The following is a 19600-nucleotide window of genomic DNA, read 5'->3' as shown; positions in this document are numbered from 1 at the left end:
TCAATTTATTAACCAACTGTTATGTCGAATTGGTAAAAGCTTCTCGTGTCATAAATATAAGAAATCCAAATCCTTCTTATGCGTTTTTAGCATACACTCTCCTGAATAGTTAAGTGGTGGATTGCTTACGAAATTGAATTACAGAGGTTTTTTGATACTATTTATAACACGGGAATTCTATTAATAATCAGAGTAAACACATGGATGGTAAATGCAATAAACCCCAAAGAATATAATATATATGCTAAATGCACTTAGAGTAAACACACATGTGGTAAATGCAATAAACCGCAAATAATACAACATATAAGCTAAATATTCATAATAGACATATCACTACCAAAATTTTCAGTTTTTAATTTTATTTTTATAACATCATTTCAATAAGTTTTGTCACTAATGTATCATAAAGAAAATATCATCCTTATCATACTTTTTTTCATAAAAAAATATTAAGAAGACATATGAAATCAAAAGAAGTTTTATTTTTTGGGTTAAAAAGTTTCATATAATTGCTTTATTATTGAAGATGTTTATTAAATTTATACATTTCGATAAAAGAAAATCTATAAATTTATATAAACTAAAAAATTAATAAATAAAAAATTATCAAGAGGGTTGAAATGTAAATCATGAAACTAAATCAAGCCACTAAAAATATTTTACGGACTACTAAAAAAATCAGTGTCTAATGATTCATAGATCCTAGTCGAATTTGATTTCTCCAATAAATGAAATATAAAGTTCCCAACCTTTTATATTTTATCTATGTGTTAAATAAAAGAAGAAAAAAGAAAAAAAAAAACAAAGAGTGAGAACAATCAGATGCCAATATATTAATTGGATGTTGAATATTGCAATATAAATAATATTTTACCTAAACAACCACAAAAAATACATACATAACTTAGTAACAAGGGTAGAAGAGGTATTACAAAAAAGTTAGAAACTAGAAAAGGGAAAAATGAAATCGAAGAACCGGTTTAGTCGCCTCAATTTGTTTTTTCCTGGGTCGCCCTTAACATACACTCCCTTGAGTAAACCCCGCTATCAATTTCGAATTTCCCCGCTCCCACACCACCACCACCACCACCAACGAGGTTGAAGAAGAAGGGGCATTCGAGAAATGTACGGTGGAGGTGAGTACAGCCGATTACTCTCACATTTTCCCCAAAATTATTTCTACTCTAGTTTTGTTTATTCATATAATTTACTCTCAACAGATGAAGTATCTGCGATAGTGGTGGACTTAGGTTCCCACACTTGCAAAGCTGGTTATGCCGGTGAAGATGCCCCTAAAGCTGTTTTTCCATCTGTGAGCCAATTTTACCCCCTCTCTCCCTCTCTCTCTCTCTGTTTCTATTTCTTTCTGAAAGCAACTCCTGATTTTTCTGTTCTTTCCTTTTTAGTTTTTTGGTTATGGTTGCGACTTTAGTTAGTTCTTACTGTGAAATTATGAAGCTCTTTTTTTTTTTTTTTTTTGGGTTCTGAGTTAGCAATTTTTTGCACTTCTGCATGATTTCGTGTTTAACAATTACGCCTAATTGCCCAAATGATTAGGGTTTCTTGTAGATTCGAGATCATGTGTCTAGCTCTAGTTAGGTTTAAATGTGGAAGTTGAAGCAACACGAGTGCGTCGGAGGGGCATAAATGAACATAAAGTATAAATGTTTGTAACAAGTTGTAAGCTTACCTGGATTTGGAATTCTGCAAGCAGTTGTTCAATTAGTCAGATGTTTCAATTTTTTCATTATTATTATTATCTTGAGGGTTTGCACTTGTGATTAGATGAGCATATTTTTAGATTAATATTATGGCTTGATTATTTAATAATCATTAATTTATAATTGCACTCACTCCTCTTTCTCTCTCTCTCTCTCAATTACAAAATGTCTGTATTTAGGTTCTTGGCTCAATTGACGAAATGGAAGTTGATGACGCTGATAATTCAGACAAAAACTCTGGCACTGCCTCGGATTCTAAATCCAAGAGCAAGCGCAAGTTGTATGTAGGAACACAAGACTTGGGATTTCGTAGGGATCACATGGAGGTTAGTGTTTTCCATGTATTTTTCGGAAAAAAAATATTTCCTTCATTATAATATAGTCGGAATTTGTAAAATTATTATTTTTAGGTATTATCACCTGTCAAGGATGGGATAGTTGCTGACTGGGATATGGTTGAAAATATATGGGACCATGCGTTGAGGTAACTGATGCTTTAGTCCTTTCCACAGTCCTTGAACTTTTAAATAAACATTGGAGGAAATGTCTATTTCTTCAAGTCCACAGTTTTGTTCCTTTTTATTGATTTTTCTTTGTTCAACATATTTTTCCTCATTTCCAATGCGGTAAATATGATTTCGCTATTTACATACTTCTAATTGGCAGGAAATGCCTCTTGATTGACCCAAAGGAACATCCGATGCTCCTTGCTGAGCCATGTTCTAATACTCAACAGCAGAGAGAAAAGTGAGTTGACTGTCTCAGACACTTTACTGATGCAGGCATTTATATCACAGCCCCTATGTGATTAGAAGGTTTTTTATAAATCAACCAGAGCGTAATTGTATGGTGTAGGTTAATTTTTATTTTCCACGGATTTTTTTTTCGATTTTATCCAGTATTACCTGAATTGTAACTGGTATAGTATGTTTTTTGTTTGCTTGATAGGGAAATTAAGAAAACAGCTCTAGGAATAAGGGTGCGTGGTAGTAAATCAATGTTAAGATTAGTTTCTTGAAACACAAACATCTACTTTGCTCGATGGTTAATTAAATATTGGCTGATGAACAGAGCAAAGATTGCTAAGGTGCTACAATGATATGAATCTTCCTTGAAAAAGGCGTGTAGATATTGATTCTTTGCTGGTCATTTTAAAATATGACAATAAAGACTTCGAAGTGAATTCTGGCAGGACGATACAGAATAGCATTGTCATGGGCAAGACTAGTATTCATTTTCTAATCGTTAACACAAAGTGTGTATTCACTTAAAGCTTTACCAGCTAAGTTTTCTTGGCTGAAGGTTTTGTAAGCTTGAGTACCCCAAAGTCAGTTTTTTCTCCGACCAGTTGAGTACTTAAGCAGTGTGAAGTTTTGAAAGGTAGAACTTTGGAAAGATTTCCAATTGGTCTATTTATCCCTTCTCTAGACGTCGTACTATTTGGAACCTACGCTAGTGTTAATTTTTGAATGATGTGAAGGATTTGGAGATGTAATCATTTGTATTCTAGCAAACCTTCATTCTAACACTAATGGCAGAATGGCAGATGACCAGTCTGGTCAATCCTGCTGATAGCTTTCATACTTGCACAAATTGAAATAGAAGATCATCTACATATTTTTAGAATTGTTAGAACTTCAAGATCACATTAAATTCTATTTTTGCATAGATAGTTACTCCTGAAGCAATTTTGTGGGTGATGCGTTGATAAAAAGTAACTGTCTGCTAAATGGTTCACAAGAGAAGGTGAGAGTCTGACCCCCCTCCCCTTCCCCAAACAAGATAAGGTGAGGGTCTGAAACCTCCTCCCTCCTTCCTCCTGCACATGCAAAAAAAAAGAAAGTACAACAGAAAAAAAGTAGGAAAGCAGAAATGTATGGTTGTTGATCATCATTGCTGCATTATTTACTGGTTTTACTCTTATTGCTAATGACCTATACAACTACATAGAAGATGAGAGGACATCTGAGAGAAAAAAACTCCACTTTCATTTTGTTTTACACACTGGAAAGGGAAACGACAGGTTTTGAATGGAAAATCTCAGGTGGGGAAATGTTGAGTATGAAAACCCTAAAGAATGACCAGATTGACTGATTTTCAAAGTAGGTTCGTCAGTCATAGCCCAGATAACAACTGGTAAACGTGCTAATGTTGCAATATTCTGTCAGACCTAGCTACCACAGTAGGTAAACTGAACCACATATAATGTTCCTAGTAGCTAGAGAAACTTGAAATTTCTGATGTTTGGAAAATCTGCACGCGGTTGTAGGTATTTGAGGTTTATTGTGGCAAAATGGAGAAGCGAGTTTTTTCTGTATGTAGTAATTCATTGTCCATTTCACTGTCTTCTTTTTGTTGCTTGTGCCCCTCCTTTTTCGTTTCATTTTTATTTTCCCGAATCACCTTACGTCAAAAATATACTCCTAGGCCCTAGCAGGTTTAGCTCACAAGCAAATCATCAAATAAAAATGCCAGAGATTTCAAAAGTAATATTGTTTGTATTAAAATTGCAACTTCTTCATTTTTAATCATATTCTGTCATTGTTTTACACAATAGCAGGTTTATTGTCGGTTTCAAGCTGAGCTGATTACTGATTTATTTTACATGTCTAACAGGACTGCAGAGATTATGTTTGAAAAATACCAAGTTCCCGCATTATTTTTGGCCAAAAATGCTGTGAGTCTTGCTACTCCTAGTTATCGAACAATTGATGTGAACTGGACCCCGGTGATCCACTTTATTCTGCATTTGAGAATATTTCAGTTTTGGTGATCATTGGCTTTTTACTTATTCCAGGTTCTCACATCTTTTGCATCAGGACGTGCCACCTCTTTAGTTGTTGACTGGTAGGAGTTTATATGCTAATTAACAGAACTATTCCTACTATCACCAATACGATCCAACATTGACCCTTTAGAGTAAAGAAGCATTAGATGAGAGTAATGCACTCAAACCGGCTAATTCTTTAGTTTTGTTGCTTGATTCAGTGGCGGAGGATCTACTACTGTGGCTCCAGTCCATGATGGATATGTTCTTCAGAAGGTACTCGTCATCTGTTTTTGAAATTGGTGTGTGAACATATTTTGGGTTCATTGTTACATATTTTTCCTTTCCTTAAGCTGCACACACTTTTTTCTATGCGGAAGATCCCCTTTTAGACTCTTTACAGTGGTTTATCATTTGCTGATCCATTGTTAGAAAATGTAAATTTATCTTACACCTCTCTCTTGGTCTAAGCAAATACAAAGACCAGAAATAAACGTTTACATCGTATGATAAAGGACACCATTCTCCATGAAATGTACACATAGCTTTTGTATAAAAGTTGAAATAATTGACGTATACATGGTAGGATCCTTTATCTGGGCTACTATATTGAAAGGATCGTTAGTAAGCTAATTTTTAGGTGATGCACAAAGAAATTTTTTATTGTCCACCAAAAATTGAATAGCGTAGGTTATGTGCTACGCTCCCCCCTGAATACAAAGAAAGAAAAACAAAAACAGAAGATATTAGGATCTGATAAAGGACACCATTCTCTAGATTGACACCATTCTCCTTATTTTACAAGATCAAGTAAGGACCTTCAGATTGACCACTGACGTGCTTTAAGATCTTGATTTACTCAAACATTTGAGAATTTAATGTTCTAATTAAGTAAGGAACTTTATAAATAGCTTATAAGCTCTTTTGAAGATAGTTTTTTCATCAAGTCACTGTCTCCGAAAATATTAGACACTCATCAAAGAGAAACAAATGCTCTTCTTTTCATTTTTTTTTTGTCATGAAATGGATTGTGGTTGAATAAAGGAGATAATTTTGTAAGGTTTGTGGTAACTTTAAAATTTATTTGTAGTGAAGAGTGAGTAGAAGATAAGATACTTGGTTCGAACTACTCAGGCTACATCCAGTTCACACGAATGCCTGAAGGGCAAGATATATTAGTCTCTTTACATTTTTTTTTGATAAGCAGTCGGTCTCTTTACTTTAAACTACAATAACCAACTATACACATATGAGAGATTAGAACACGTTTAACTTTATCAATCGGGGATATCTCACAGAACTAGAAAACAATCATGCTGGGTCCGTTTTTTTGATAATCATAATCTTATCAAATATTCAAACTTGGTTTCCCTTTTGGGTCTCAAACAAGCTGTTAGTTATGGTAACTGTAGCACTTCAAAGTTTAAGGAGACTAACCTTTATCTTTTGGGTCTGTCATGTTCTAATATGTACTTTTTGTGTCATTTCCTGTAATATTAGCATCTTATTGCCACATAGCATATATCCATTTTAGAACTAAGACAAATCCTGATGGTAATTAATGCTGATCAATCCACTTCATGACCCTGCTCACTGCATTTCCATCATCTTATGATCATGACAGTATTAGATATTGCGTTTCCCTTTTTCATTTACGATAGTATTACTATCATTTATAATCTCCTTGTTTGCTTTAGGCTGTTGCAACGTCTCCGATTGGAGGAGATTTTCTCACTGATTGCTTGTTAAAAAGCCTGGAAGACAAGGGAATTTCTGTGAGTTATTGATTTATTTCGCAAATTTTCAATTAAATAACATTTAATCTTATAATATCCATTTATTTGAAGTTTATTTGATTTGATTTGATTTTGCCTCCTTTCTTTATATTTAATATGCAGATAAAACCTCGTTATGCCTTTAAACGGAAAGAAATTCGTGCTGGAGAATTTCAGGTCATCTGTCCTTCCTGATGTAGAATATAAATGGTCATTCACTGTTTCTAGTAATGAATGTGGCATGTCACATGGGTAGCAAATCTGTTTCTATTGGTAATAGTGTATGCTTTTGATACATTTATACAACTTGCAAAGGCTGAAGAATTCGTGAAAAAGTATTGTTTGTGCTAACACTATGTTTCATTTTGAGTAGTAAGTTTTGGGTGACCTATAAACAGTTCACGATATATAAGAACTCATTTCAGCTGCTAACAATACCATCATCTCTTGACTGCATACCAAAAGTAAAAGTTAATCCCTTTTCATGTAGAATATAGTAAATCAATTTAAACTTAATGTTTCATTTGTAAAAGCAAATGTCTAATTCTTCCTGATGGGATTTTCTGGTCTTTTATGAGCAAATGAACATTTGTTCTACTTGATCTCTGTTCACTTGTTTTCCCCAAAATTCTTACTACTTTCATTTTGGACAGATTGTAGACCTTGACTTCCCAAATACGACGGAAAGTTACAAACTCTATTCCCAGGTCACTAATTGATTGAGCTCATTACCTGTTGGCCCTAATTCAATTACTAACTTTTATTCTTTGTCGCAGCGGGTGATTGTTGGTGATATTAAAGAATGTGTATGTCGAGCACCGGACACCCCGTATGATGGTTTGTGCTCCTTTTACATAAATAAATGTTTATCTCCTGATTAACTGGGTTCTCTTCCATGATTTTGATGTTAACGTGTTCTTGTTTTGGGTTGTTAAATATTTCTATTACAACAAAAAGATGAAATATATTCCCAGCAGTTACAGATTCGTACTCGCCCTATAATTAATTCATTGTGGGTCATTTGAAGTGGATATGAAGGTTTTTTATTCTTCGCCACTAGCCTCGATCAATTTCGCTGTAGATTAAATTTTGTTGTTCCTCAAGTTTGTTTCAATGGTGATTATTGGTCCTTTGGTAGTTTTAAGTATAGAAATCATTCAAGTCACTAATGAAACTTCTTGAAGTTACACTAATAGGATGTTTTAAATCTCTGGAACATCAAATACGGCAATTGGCAAGACCAACTGATTATGATTCTGTAAACTAGGATCAGATGTTGTAATATTTTTAATATTCTGCATTAGTACTATTAATGTTTGATAAGCTTCTCCTGTAAGTATTGTGGCTGTATGCTTGTCACCATGTATGTTGTAATATTTTTAACACCCTGCACGAGTACTATTAATGTTTGATAAGCTTCTCGTGTAAGTTTGGCTGTCTGCTTGTCACCATGTTTGTGTGACTTTAGCCACCCTGACGCATACACTGGTGGTGAATATTGGAAATTTTTGATTTGCTATTTTGTTTTTAGGACTAGGTGGTATTGTCCTATGTCATACAATTATTTTGTTAAATCTTCTGCTTGAATCTCTAGAGAAAGCGGCCAAATGGCAGGGATTGGTTCTACTGTGCTCTTACCACATATATTGGTGCCATAGTTAGTTTTACTTGTTGAAAAAGTACATTACCTGATTCTACTGCAAAATGTTTTTTTCCTAGAGTTAATTTATGGTTTAAACAAGGAAATTTGGAATATTCCGTTCCTTTGATGCATACTTAGGACATACATATGCTGACCTGTTTGTTTTGGTCAGATACTTCATACTCGAATATCCCAATGACGCCTTATGAGCTTCCTGATGGACAGTAAGTTTGTTTCAAGTTATTTTATTCCTTTGTTGGCCATTATTTCTGAGAATCATTTTCAATAAAGCATCAATATCATCCAGTTAATGTGATTCATGTCTGTTTGCTTTCCTGAATCTGATATATTGGTTAATGAAGGCGAACCTAGTTCAAAAGGGGGCAACTATTGATTCATATATTGTTTGGATACAGGCTTATCTAGATGATTTATTATGATTCAATATTCTTTGGACTAATGTCAGGCATGGGATTTTGCTTTCTAATTTCTATTATTAATTTTAATTGAATACTGTAGGACGATTGAGATTGGTGCTGACAGATTCAAGATTCCTGATGTACTATTTAATCCATCTTTAGTTCAGGTGGGTGTCTGGATTTTTTATTTTTTATTTGTTTATCTCAACATTATACTTGAGATCCACCATGAGTTATATTTTATAATGCCACAATGCTAGTCATCCTTTTCTTGCGTGCAACTTGCCTCTTATATTTACTCAATGATACTGGGTTTACCTTGCAATTGCTCCACCTTCTACTGAGCTTGTGATTTTGTTTTCAATGTATTTCTTCTCAATGTGGAACTCTTGGTCCTTTACATATCTATTGTACAAGATGTGGGAGCTTGTTTGGAGATTCTCACTTTTTGTCCGTTCCTGATCTTGTTATTTTTTTGGATAGTATGCATATGTTGGAAACCACAACTTAGTTTTATCTTTCTAACAAATAACCATGCTATCAGATGTTACAGGAGAGGGAAACTGCCACTTCAATGTCATTAGATCGTAGTACGTATATCGTTGTATACTTAAGTAGACATGAATTTTGGGCATATATATGTTCAATAATCATTTGAAAGGTTTGTCTCCTTTCCTGTACTTCTTTAAGATTAATAAACTGGTAGGGTTCTACAACAAACCACTGTTTAGGCACAGAGATCTTGTAGCAAAAAGAAACAAATGGAAAGCTAACTACAGAGTTTCTGTACATATAATGGACCTAGTGGATCCTAGGAGTAGATTCTGACGAGACAGCAAAAATATTAAAATAAAAAATGCACTGTCAGCTTTACCAAAACTGATTGAGCAAATATTCTGGGGCAGCATTGTTTATAGCCATGAACAATGTGCACAAGATTTTGCTAGTAAACAGGAAATCAGATAACTGGAAGGTGGAGCAGCAATAGAATGTAAGTTGGCAATCTGATTTGGTGTATTTGTGCATGAAAGTTTTGTTCCATATTCGATAACTAATCATCTATACACCTTCATAGAGGGAAATATCAATGAAGAAGGTTATTGCTAGAAGATGAGCAGTCTAACAGATGACGAGTTAGTTGAAATCCAACGAGGACCTAGATAGCACTGTAGTGTACTCATGGAGAAATTTGATGATACCAGTTGACGTTTCTTTTTTGAAATAATCTGGACTCCCAAATGATGCCAGTTGAGATTTCTTTTGCAATAGTCTGGAGATCCACAGATGCAGTCAAATATTGATGGTTTTCATCTGGGTGGGGGGGATACTTATTGACATGCCAAAGTACGGTTGGACAACGCCTTGTCTAACTGAATGTTCGATGAGCTACACTTATGGAGAAATTTATTTGTGCTGTTTTATTCCCACATTTAGGTCTGCACCATTGCGTATGATCAGATACTTTCACGCAACTTCATTGTTATTGTTATTAGTATTGTTATATTATTTAACTGTAGACAACACCAAGCCTTTCATGTATATAATTTCCATTTATTGTTTTTTGTTGCTTTAGTTATACAGGTAACTGAAGCTGAATTATTTTTAACAATATTATTCTTTTGAATGTTAAGGCTGGCTGTCACTTAACCATCACCATGTGGTAATGCTTGCAGTCCTATCACTGGGACACTTGTCCCTGTTGACTAATGGTTTTTTCTTGGTCATTCCATTTTTTTTTTGTCCAGAAGTTGAGGGATATCTGAACTTTTATGTATTTATCACAATTATTAATTCTGGCCAATTCTTTTATGCATTCGTATTAGTTAAGATTATCTTTGATGGCTTATGAGATATTCTCTACCCTATTTTTACTGATTTGACTTTTGTTAAACATTATGCTGCTTGGGAGTTTAACATAGACCACTCTCTAACTTTGATTTGGTGACTTGACATCTACAATTTAATGTCCATCTCAGACTATTCCTGGTATGGAGAGTTCTGTAGAGACGGCTTCATCTGCTCGTGGTCTGCCGCAAATGGTGAATAATTTCGCTCTATGCCCTTGGCTTTATGTTCAAAGTTGATTCTGTGGTTCTTGTTTTTATGTATATGTTAATTCGTCCAAACTCTGAATTTTTCCAGGTCATTGAGAGCATAAACAAATGTGATGTTGACATCCGACGAGAACTTTTTAGTGGCATACTGGTAAGATAATTCCTTTTCACCAAATAAACATGTTCGTAAAAGTTTTAGATTTACCCATTTCATTCCCCATTTTGTATTAGGTTATTAAATTGGTTGGCAGGTTTTTCCTTTTACCGTTCCAAGTTCCCACAAGTCTAAGTTATCTCCCTATTTATGTAGAAGATGAGGGCTGAATTTTCCTGCTGTAGAAATTTATGATATCTTATCTTATTATATTGTCTTGCTGCCACCTTTCTGTTAGCCTCGTGCTCCACACGGATATTTTCCTGTATACATTATCATTGCAGATCGGTTCTCAAATATTGTGCCATTTGTTACGTTATTAAATTACTTTGTTATGAGGTTGAATCAATTGTAACCATGGTTTGATATAGAACACATCACGATTGCAATCTACTCATTTTGTATTTGAGGACGGCTTTTCTTTCTAATGAATCAAAATACCATGATCATTTCATGTTTAAGTATGTTTAGTGGCTTTAATCATTTTGGCAGTTGACTGACTTATAATCGTTTCCATTCTCTTCTTAATGTTGATGTCCTTTCAATTGTATAAAATTTGTTCCAAAGGAAATTGATGTTTCGAGAGTGCTGAAGAAGTATGAGCATCCATCATTATTTGATAATATAGATTAAGTTGTTTTTTTCTCTTGCATCCAAATAATGAGAGTTCCTACTATCGCAAACTCAAAATTATACTGTTTTTAATACCATATTGCTTGTCTATTTTGCAGCTTTCTGGTGGAACAGCATCAATGCAACAATTGAAAGAACGTCTTGAGAAAGATTTGTTGGAGGTTGTCCTTACAATATTTGACTTGTTTGTATGAAAATATTTCTTGCGTACTCTAAATGTGTTGATAGCTGTCGGACTATGTTTGCCTACATTGAGAAAAGAGATGATGTGAATATAGAAGATTTCATAAATTTCGCTCAGCAGTTATTTTAGTAATTTATTCTTATATATAATTTTTTTAAAGAATGATGCGGCGATAACACGTAATTGAGTAAATTTACTTCTATTTATTGCACATTTTAGCTAGATGCCAGCCACTTGGGCAGCATGAGTCTATAAATGTTGATGGAGTAGAATGCTGATATTGGCTTATATTGCTTCTAGGAAACTCCTCAAGCAGCAAGGGTTAAAGTGTTATCAAGCGGGAATGCTACTGAAAGGAGATTCAGGTTAGGTTTCGTTTGCTTACTTCTCCTTTCTCATAGCTTTGAAAATGTAAGCATAGTGTTTGCTATATTTACGTGAGTTTATGCATAATTTAGCACTTGCACTGCCAGTGAATTTTGTTCTGGGATATGCTAGTGTACGTAGAAAGACCTTATATAAGTAATGTTCGACACCTGCAATTTATTTTCGGTCGATACGCCCTGCAATTTGTACTTGAATTCCTTTTGTATTTAAAAATAAATTTAAATGAAGCAAATCACAAATTTAATAGCAAACAATAAAAAAAATTATTATTACAAATTTTAAAGTACTATTGATCAGTTGTACCTACATAAGCTTCCCATCTCTATCAGGTAGAGCCTGAGGTTTATAAGATGATTTTGGCATTTCTTCGAGACACTCTATTGTAGTAGTTCTAGTCTATATTTGCTCAAATATGTGTATGCAGAACAATAGTTCCATGGTTATAAATTATAATCAATAGGAGCCTCTCTCAATCTTGGCTCAGTTGTGGATGAGCCAACAAGCCAAGCTCGAGCTCAATATCATTTCAAGTGCAATGTTGAGCCCAGAAGAATATGCTCGTCAAACTTGAGCTCATAGTTTTCCACTGTATCTTGAACTAGAGCATTCGAATTTAGTTGAAAGATACAATCGTAGGAAGTGAAAAAATCATTGTCTGAAAATACATTTTTGGACCAAGTGAAAACATTTATTTTGTCGGATTAGGATACAATCATACAACACTAATAATTGATACATAAAAACACAGGGATATTTTATCGTGCACCTAAGTACCCATGGGTGGATGTCTGCACGAATATGAAGTTAATTAGGATTAGCTGTTGTAAAGAGAACACCTCAAGGTGATGCAGGAGTTAGCTAGTTTATTATTTGTGATGCTGTCAACTGTGATATCTATCAGAAAATGAAATGTACAATAGTACTAAAGCAGATGTTGATTGTTTTTACATGGTAAAATTGGTATGCACACCAATACAATGTAAGGCTTCCCCTCATTCATACGCCACAATGTGGCTCATGCATTTTGTGCATCTATCTATATATTTTGTTTTTCTGATGTAGAAAGACTGAAATTGATTTGGTTAGGTTCGATCGTTCATTATATACAGTTGTACACATTAATCCATTATGTCACGTTTTCAACAGCATTTCAGACTGCTTGGAAATTCTGTATTGCACAACATTCGACCTTACCCTTTAACTTAGATTGGATGTATTGGACTGACTGTATTCTACCTTGTCAAGAGGAAGTTCAGTTTTTTAATGATTGCATGAGTATTACATATATACAAGTAAAAGATCGTGTTTTATTTGGTTACTGATAATGAATGCAAATACAGCGTCTGGATAGGGGGGAGTATATTGGCATCACTTGGTTCCTTTCAGCAAATGTGGTTCTCAAAGTCTGAGTAAGTTCTGTATTCATCAGATTCAGATATTTAAACAAGACTAGGTTTGTTTTAATGTCATGATAATAATTGCACTTAACATCATTTGTGGTAAGGACAGGTTTGAAGAGCATGGAGCTTCTTACATTCAAAGGAAATGCCCTTAAACATTTTAAGTAGGGAGGTCACTGGTTGCTTGAATCTCTTCGGTTATTCGCTTTGTAATCATCACATATGAACTTGTGGTGCGTCAAGAAAGACCTGTTAACTGTGCGTCAAGAACACTCTGTATTTGCATTCTTCGTTGCACTATGTTGCTACCAACCGTGTGAGTTGCTCATGAAAATATTGATACACTGTGGGCACAAGTATAGAACTGATTAAGTATTACTGGAAGAGGAGCTTTGGAATTGACATTTAATTTAAGCTGTGCTTGGGTTTTGATATCTTCTATTTCTCACTTTAAATGAAGTCATTCTTTTATATTTGTTCTTTTTATTATTTATTTTAAAACTAAAGCCAAATCTGTCCTATTTTTGAAGTCGGGTTATTAATGTCAGACTTTTGTGGTTCTAAAAGTACGTATGTTTTTTGTTAATTTTTTGGGCTCTTTGATATAACCCCTCAATATTTTTTTTAATTGGAAAATGCCAAAACTATTTTGTACTATTTGAGAAAAAAATCACTCTTAATTTCAGCCACCTATTTTCCAATTATGTCTCTTTACCTTACACACTATCCGCCCACAATCCATCAACAGTGTCTTTCTTCTTTTTTTTTTTTTTTTTTTTTTTTTTTTTTTTTTTTTATTATTATTATATTTTTTCGTTTTTTAACTTTTTTTACCTACCAGATATATTAAGCGACTATGAAGCATATTAAATTGACTATGATGAACTATAGTTGATTAAGGAACCGACTACTAAAAATAACCAATCACAACTACAAAAATGCAAACTCAACTATATTTTACAAACAAAAACAATATACAAACATTATAATTGATTTATACAATTGGAATCAATAAACAAAAAATCCAAAAAAAAAATCAAAATATTGAGTCAATGAAGCATATTAATCGGCTATGATGTGAAGCATAGTCGATTAAGAATCTGCTACTAAAAATAACAAATCACAACTGCAAAAATCAACTATATATTACAAAAACAAACATTATAAATGATTTATGTAATTGGAATCAATAAACAAAAAATCCAAAAAAATAAAAAAATTGGAGGTCGATCAACCTTAATCGACTACCAGAACATAGTCGATTAGCTTAATCGACTATTGAACATGTACATACTCGATTAAGGTTTTAGCCTGCGCGAATTTATCTACACGCGCCGTCCTCTGCCCGATCCACCAAAAAACCCTAAATCAGCCTCCGCATCATCACCACACCGCCGGACTTGGTGGGAATTTTCTTTTCCCCTTGGCTGAAAATTTAAATTCGATAATGACAGTAAGGAAGAAAGAAAGGAGAGCATGTATCCAGATTTGTTTATGAATTACCTGTTCTTGGTGAAACACTCCTTGGCGGCGGCGGCGGCGGCGGAGGAGACCACCACCACAAGGCGTGTGCATGCTGATTGCCTTAATCAGACGCAACAAATCGTCCAATTCGAAGTAATTTCTCGAGGTGTCCAGCAATACTCCACGGTGGGCGAACAACGGCGCTTTGGAAATGTGCATCCCGCAGGCCACCACCGACGACTTCAAGCACACCAGCTGCGAGAACGTCTCCAGTCCCCGCATCGCTCCCCATGGGGTTTCTGCGGTCAGAACGGCGGCGGCGCCGGTGGAGGGGATGTCGAGCGTGTACGACTCGTTGGCATCGTGTGCGGGCGCGGCGATGGTGTCGGCGACTGTGATTGTGAGGTTTTTGAGCGGCGAAGACGAAGTGAGGTTGAGTGGTGGAAAGACGAGGGGATGGTGGTGGTCGGTGAGGATCTGGTGGAGGTAGCGGTGGACGGCGGGGGAGAGGTAGTGGTGGTGGTGGGGAGCGGAGATGGTGAATTTGGGGGAGAGAGAGAGAGAGAGAGAGGGATTAGTGGGGTCAATGGAGCGTGAGGAAAAATGAGAGAGAGATTAGGGTTTCAAAATAGTACATTGATAATTAAGGTTAGATTTGGAATTATGAAAATAGCATTTGGTGGAATAATAGCTAATGGGGTTTTCTCCAATTATTTTTGAAAGAGGGGTTTTACTTAACTATATTTCCTAGATGAGGGGGTTTTTGCTAATTTTTCCTAATTTTTTTGTGATGTGCTTTATCACTAATTTCTTTGTATCTGTAACAGTGGCCAATGATGGAATTATTGTATATTAGTAAGGGTTCACGGCATTTTTCCCCTTGAACTTTGACGTGTTTTGCACTCTACCCCCAATCTAAAAACAACTGCACCAATCAAAGTACAATTGCACGGTGTCCCCAAACTCCATTATTTGGAGCACCGCTCACCAAACTTGCCATTTTTTGCAAAAACATCACCTGAATGCAAGTGTGTCACCCGCAAATGATTTTGCAGATTTTGAAGCGGCAAAATTGCCAAAATCAACTTGTTTTGTTTTTGGGGTAATTTTCGGTAGGTCCTCCATTCTAAGATTATATATGTCCTAATCCAAGTCATAAGTCTTATTTTGCTATAACCCTCTATTAATATTTTTGGTTGATTTGCCCTTTGCAACAAAATATAGAAAATTTCATTCCTAAATATAATTATCCACCAAATCAGGTTTTAGCTCAAATTGAGGCGAAAAATCTCAAATTGTGAGATTGAAACTGCAAAACCTCTCCCTCGTTTCTTTTAACGCAAACGTTGTTACACTATCCCCTTAATTCTCATATCGATGGAAAGTTTGTAATTTTGCAAAATGAAATGTTAAATGTCGTTTCAATTTGACTAATGTCGTTTTGACTTCGAACCTGATTTTGACATATTTCTATTTTGATTTTGGCAAAATTCGAACCACGAAAACTGTAGTCCTTTGGGTTAGCTTTCTAATTCAATTTAGATCTGCTAGATTGGATGCCGTGTAGCAAAATTATGCATGAATGAGTCACATTTTGAATTTTAGATACCTCAATACATCAAAGTTGTGGGCAATATCCATTGATTCATGTATATCTTTCTCGTCCGACATCCAATTTTGTTGATTCAAGCTCGATTAGAAAACTAACTCAGAATACTACAAATTCTATTTTTCGGGTTTTGCAAAATTTGGAATTAAAAATGATCAAAATCACGTTTGAAGTCGTAACGGTATTATTAAAGCTCGAACGACATTTATCACATCCCTTTTGCAAATCACCATAAAAGGGAAAAATCTAATCTCGTGAAATTGAAACATGCAAAACCTCTCCCCCATTTCGTTCAACCCTAACTCTGTAACCTTAGCCCCTTATTGCTGAGATCGATGGAGATTCTATAGGTCTGCAAACCGCCACAAAAGAAAACATAACCGAGAATTCATTGGCATAATGCAATGCGTTTTTTTATGAATGAAGTGAAAGATAGAGATTTGGAGTCTACGATCCCAGGTAATAATTTTTTTTTTCTACAAAGTCTTTTTTTGTTGGTTTTTCATTTTGCTGTTTGTTGTATATTTGGCACTTGCTGTTGTATTGTATATTGTATATTTCATTACACTTTGGTGGCATATCAATTTTGTAAACCTGCTATTGTATTGTTAGCTATGTTGTGATTTTGAAAATGTATATTGCTGTTTGAAATTACAATTTGCACTTGCTATTACAATTTACACTTGTTGTTTCCAGATACACCTTTCATGTTATTATATGCAATTGATGTACATGGTTTTTATTGGGTGACATCGTGTGCAAACTTTTTGTGTTACAATATTTTGTGTTTAATGTACTTATTTATTCCTAAATAAAAATTAGTTTGTTGGTTTGTTATATCATATTTTATTTTGTATTTTATCTTTTAAACTTATTTTATATTGTTCGAGGAAAAATAAACTTGGAGTACTGATGTTTGAGCAAATTATCATTAGTTCCATATTTTGTTGTTGTGGAAAGACATTTAATTTGTAAAAAAAACATTTTCGACATATGCTAGGTGGTTCCACATTCAATTTATTTTGCTATTTATTTTTATTGAACAAATTGCAGTTTGTATGTTGCTAAATTGTATTTTGCATTTCGCTATTACAACTAGTATTTTGTTGATACAATTTACGGGGACAGAGCCGTGAGGCTAAAAGAGAAAAATGAAAAGAAAGAAAAAAGACAAAAAAAAAAGAGTAAAAGAGAGAGAGAGACGTGGGGGAGATGAGAGATAGTGGGAAGCTAGAGAAGAGAGAGGGTGAGAGATAGGAGAATTGGAAGAGAGATAGAGTGCAATCTTGGATTCTGTTTAGATTTTCCAGAATTAATTATCTTAAATATAAATATTAATTAAGTGTAAATATGTGAGTAGAGTAACAATTTAATTTAATTTATATTAAAATTTTAGTCAAGGGAAACTAACAAAATGGATCCATCTATATAAGTTCCAAATGAGGGTGTTATAGTCAATTATCCCTTTATTTTCCCACCAATCATATACTTGCACATCATCTTCTTCATCATCCTTTTATGAGCCCCTTTTCTTTATTATCACAGCAATTTGGCAATATGGTATGAACCCCAACCTCAAATTCATTACTTTCTTTTCATCCTAGATCGATTAGACATTTGTACACATAAAACACAGTTGAAATAAATAAAAAGAATCCAAAAAAGAAAATGTGCCATAAGAATATAGTACAAATTAGGGTTATTGACATTCTCAATCGAAATCAAGACAATCAAGGTGCCGCCTGGCCTCTATGTGTAAAAAAATACGACCATGACTCGCGAAACAGGCGGATAAAAGAAATATCGATTCTTTCTCTCTTCAATACCACCAAAATAAAAAATAAGTCATGAATATGTAATGATTAATACCCTAAATAAAAATCAATACCGCACAAACATAAAAATTATCATTTTTCATTGTTTAAGACAACCCGAGACAACAACAAAAATAGTTTTAAACTAATTCTAAAAATTTCAAGCATTAAATTTCTGATTTCCAATTAGATCAAATCCAATTCCAAAAGTTTAATTAAAATTAAAACACCCAATTAAAACAACACCAAAATCAATCAATTCAACAAATTAAATCATGCTTTGGAAAGAGATTATAGACATAAGCAATTAATTAATAACTGTGGCTCTGATACCACTGTTGGAAATCGATGCACGTATACCCAGCGAAAACAAATTTTCGTTTTCACATAATACCAGTTTATGTGATAATCATATGCGCATATTCATTAAATTGCGACCTTAATCGCTTTCGGTCGAACAAGCACACACACACACACACACACACACACACACACACATATATATATATATATATATATATATATATATATATATATATATATATATATATATATATATATATATTTCAAAATTATATAACAATATTTAAATCATATGTGCATATGATACGATCCTGACAAAACTCCAATATCAAGAATTGGAAGAAGCGAAAGCTTATGAGTTTAAAAACGTTACTCGAGTTGGCCTTAAAGAATAAAGGTTCGAATCAGACCTTTGAAGAGTCCATGGTCTGGGATTTGATGAAAAGAAAGAGAAGAAATCGTTGAACAAGCCGAATTCTATGCATCCGAGATTCTCGCGTATCTCTGGCAGAAGGTGATTCAAATTGCTGAGCAAATTCAACTGAAAGATCTACAACTTTCATGTTTTGAGCGGGGATATATTCAAAGTGTAACAGTGTTGAAATCAAGTTTCAAATTTCTGCACGTGCACAATCAAGCAAATGTTTACACGAGTTTAGAAGGGTGTTCGGGAAGTCGACTTGTAGCTCAAATTATTTAATTTAGTTATGCAAGTTTTTATTTTAGGATTTATTATGTTTTAGGTGACCAACAAGTCAACTTGTAGTTGTGGTCTTTCCTTTATTGTTGTAATACATAATTTATTTCATATTAGTGATAAAATCTAATTTTGGCATTCTATATCTTTGTGCCTTGCATGTGCATACATATAGTCCTTACAGTTATTCTAATTACTATTAATTGATCTAGTTGAATCATGAGATATTTAATTAAGTAATATAACTGTTAAATCTAGTTCCTCGTCAATGGGTTGCGCCATTAATGAGGATACTGGCATTTCTCAATATAATTGAGAGTAGCAATTAGTGTATGTGTACTACGTCTCATCAGTAAATGATATTGTGATATCGTCCTACATAAGTGGGTGATCATATTGATGAGTTCACTGAACTCCCTCATCCTAGAAATCTCTAAGTGGTTCCTAATAATCGAGTAGAGATTTCTATGATATAGTTGTACACCATTAATCCTTAAGACCCAGACATCACTGTGACTTCACGAGAGGACCAACTATATAGTGAATTGTCCTTGGGTACCACCTAGGACCGCTC

At 34.3% G+C, this 19600-nt stretch overlaps 1 protein-coding gene across 1 annotated transcript; it reads left to right on the top strand.

The window, feature by feature from the left end:
• Window positions 1-966: 966 nt before the first annotated feature.
• On the top strand, window positions 967-13573 carry ARP4 (actin-related protein 4). Its single transcript, XM_013001493.2, has 20 exons — window positions 967-1139; window positions 1224-1315; window positions 1904-2050; window positions 2135-2208; window positions 2391-2471; window positions 4341-4401; window positions 4522-4571; window positions 4713-4767; window positions 6189-6266; window positions 6390-6443; window positions 6920-6973; window positions 7043-7103; window positions 8081-8132; window positions 8428-8494; window positions 10304-10366; window positions 10470-10532; window positions 11267-11329; window positions 11653-11717; window positions 13080-13148; window positions 13249-13573. Exons 1-20 carry the CDS (start codon window positions 1127-1129, stop codon window positions 13292-13294), a joined length of 1308 nt encoding a protein of 435 aa, XP_012856947.1. The 5' UTR covers window positions 967-1126; the 3' UTR covers window positions 13295-13573.
• Window positions 13574-19600: the final 6027 nt, after the last annotated feature.

The sequence above is a fragment of the Erythranthe guttata genome, chromosome 4 (genome assembly GCF_056151865.1).
Source record: "Erythranthe guttata isolate IM_541 chromosome 4, IM_541, whole genome shotgun sequence".
Classification (NCBI taxonomy): Eukaryota; Viridiplantae; Streptophyta; class Magnoliopsida; order Lamiales; family Phrymaceae; genus Erythranthe; species Erythranthe guttata.
Note: the sequence above shows the minus strand (reverse complement) of the source record. Positions and strands in the feature narration are given on the sequence as shown.

Coding starts and splice junctions, on each gene's coding strand:
- ARP4 (XM_013001493.2), top strand. Junction 2,051..2,134: donor TTCGTAGGGATCACATGGAG/GTTAGTGTTTTC, acceptor TATTATTTTTAG/GTATTATCACCTGTCAAGGA. Junction 11,330..11,652: donor TTGAGAAAGATTTGTTGGAG/GTTGTCCTTACA, acceptor TATTGCTTCTAG/GAAACTCCTCAAGCAGCAAG.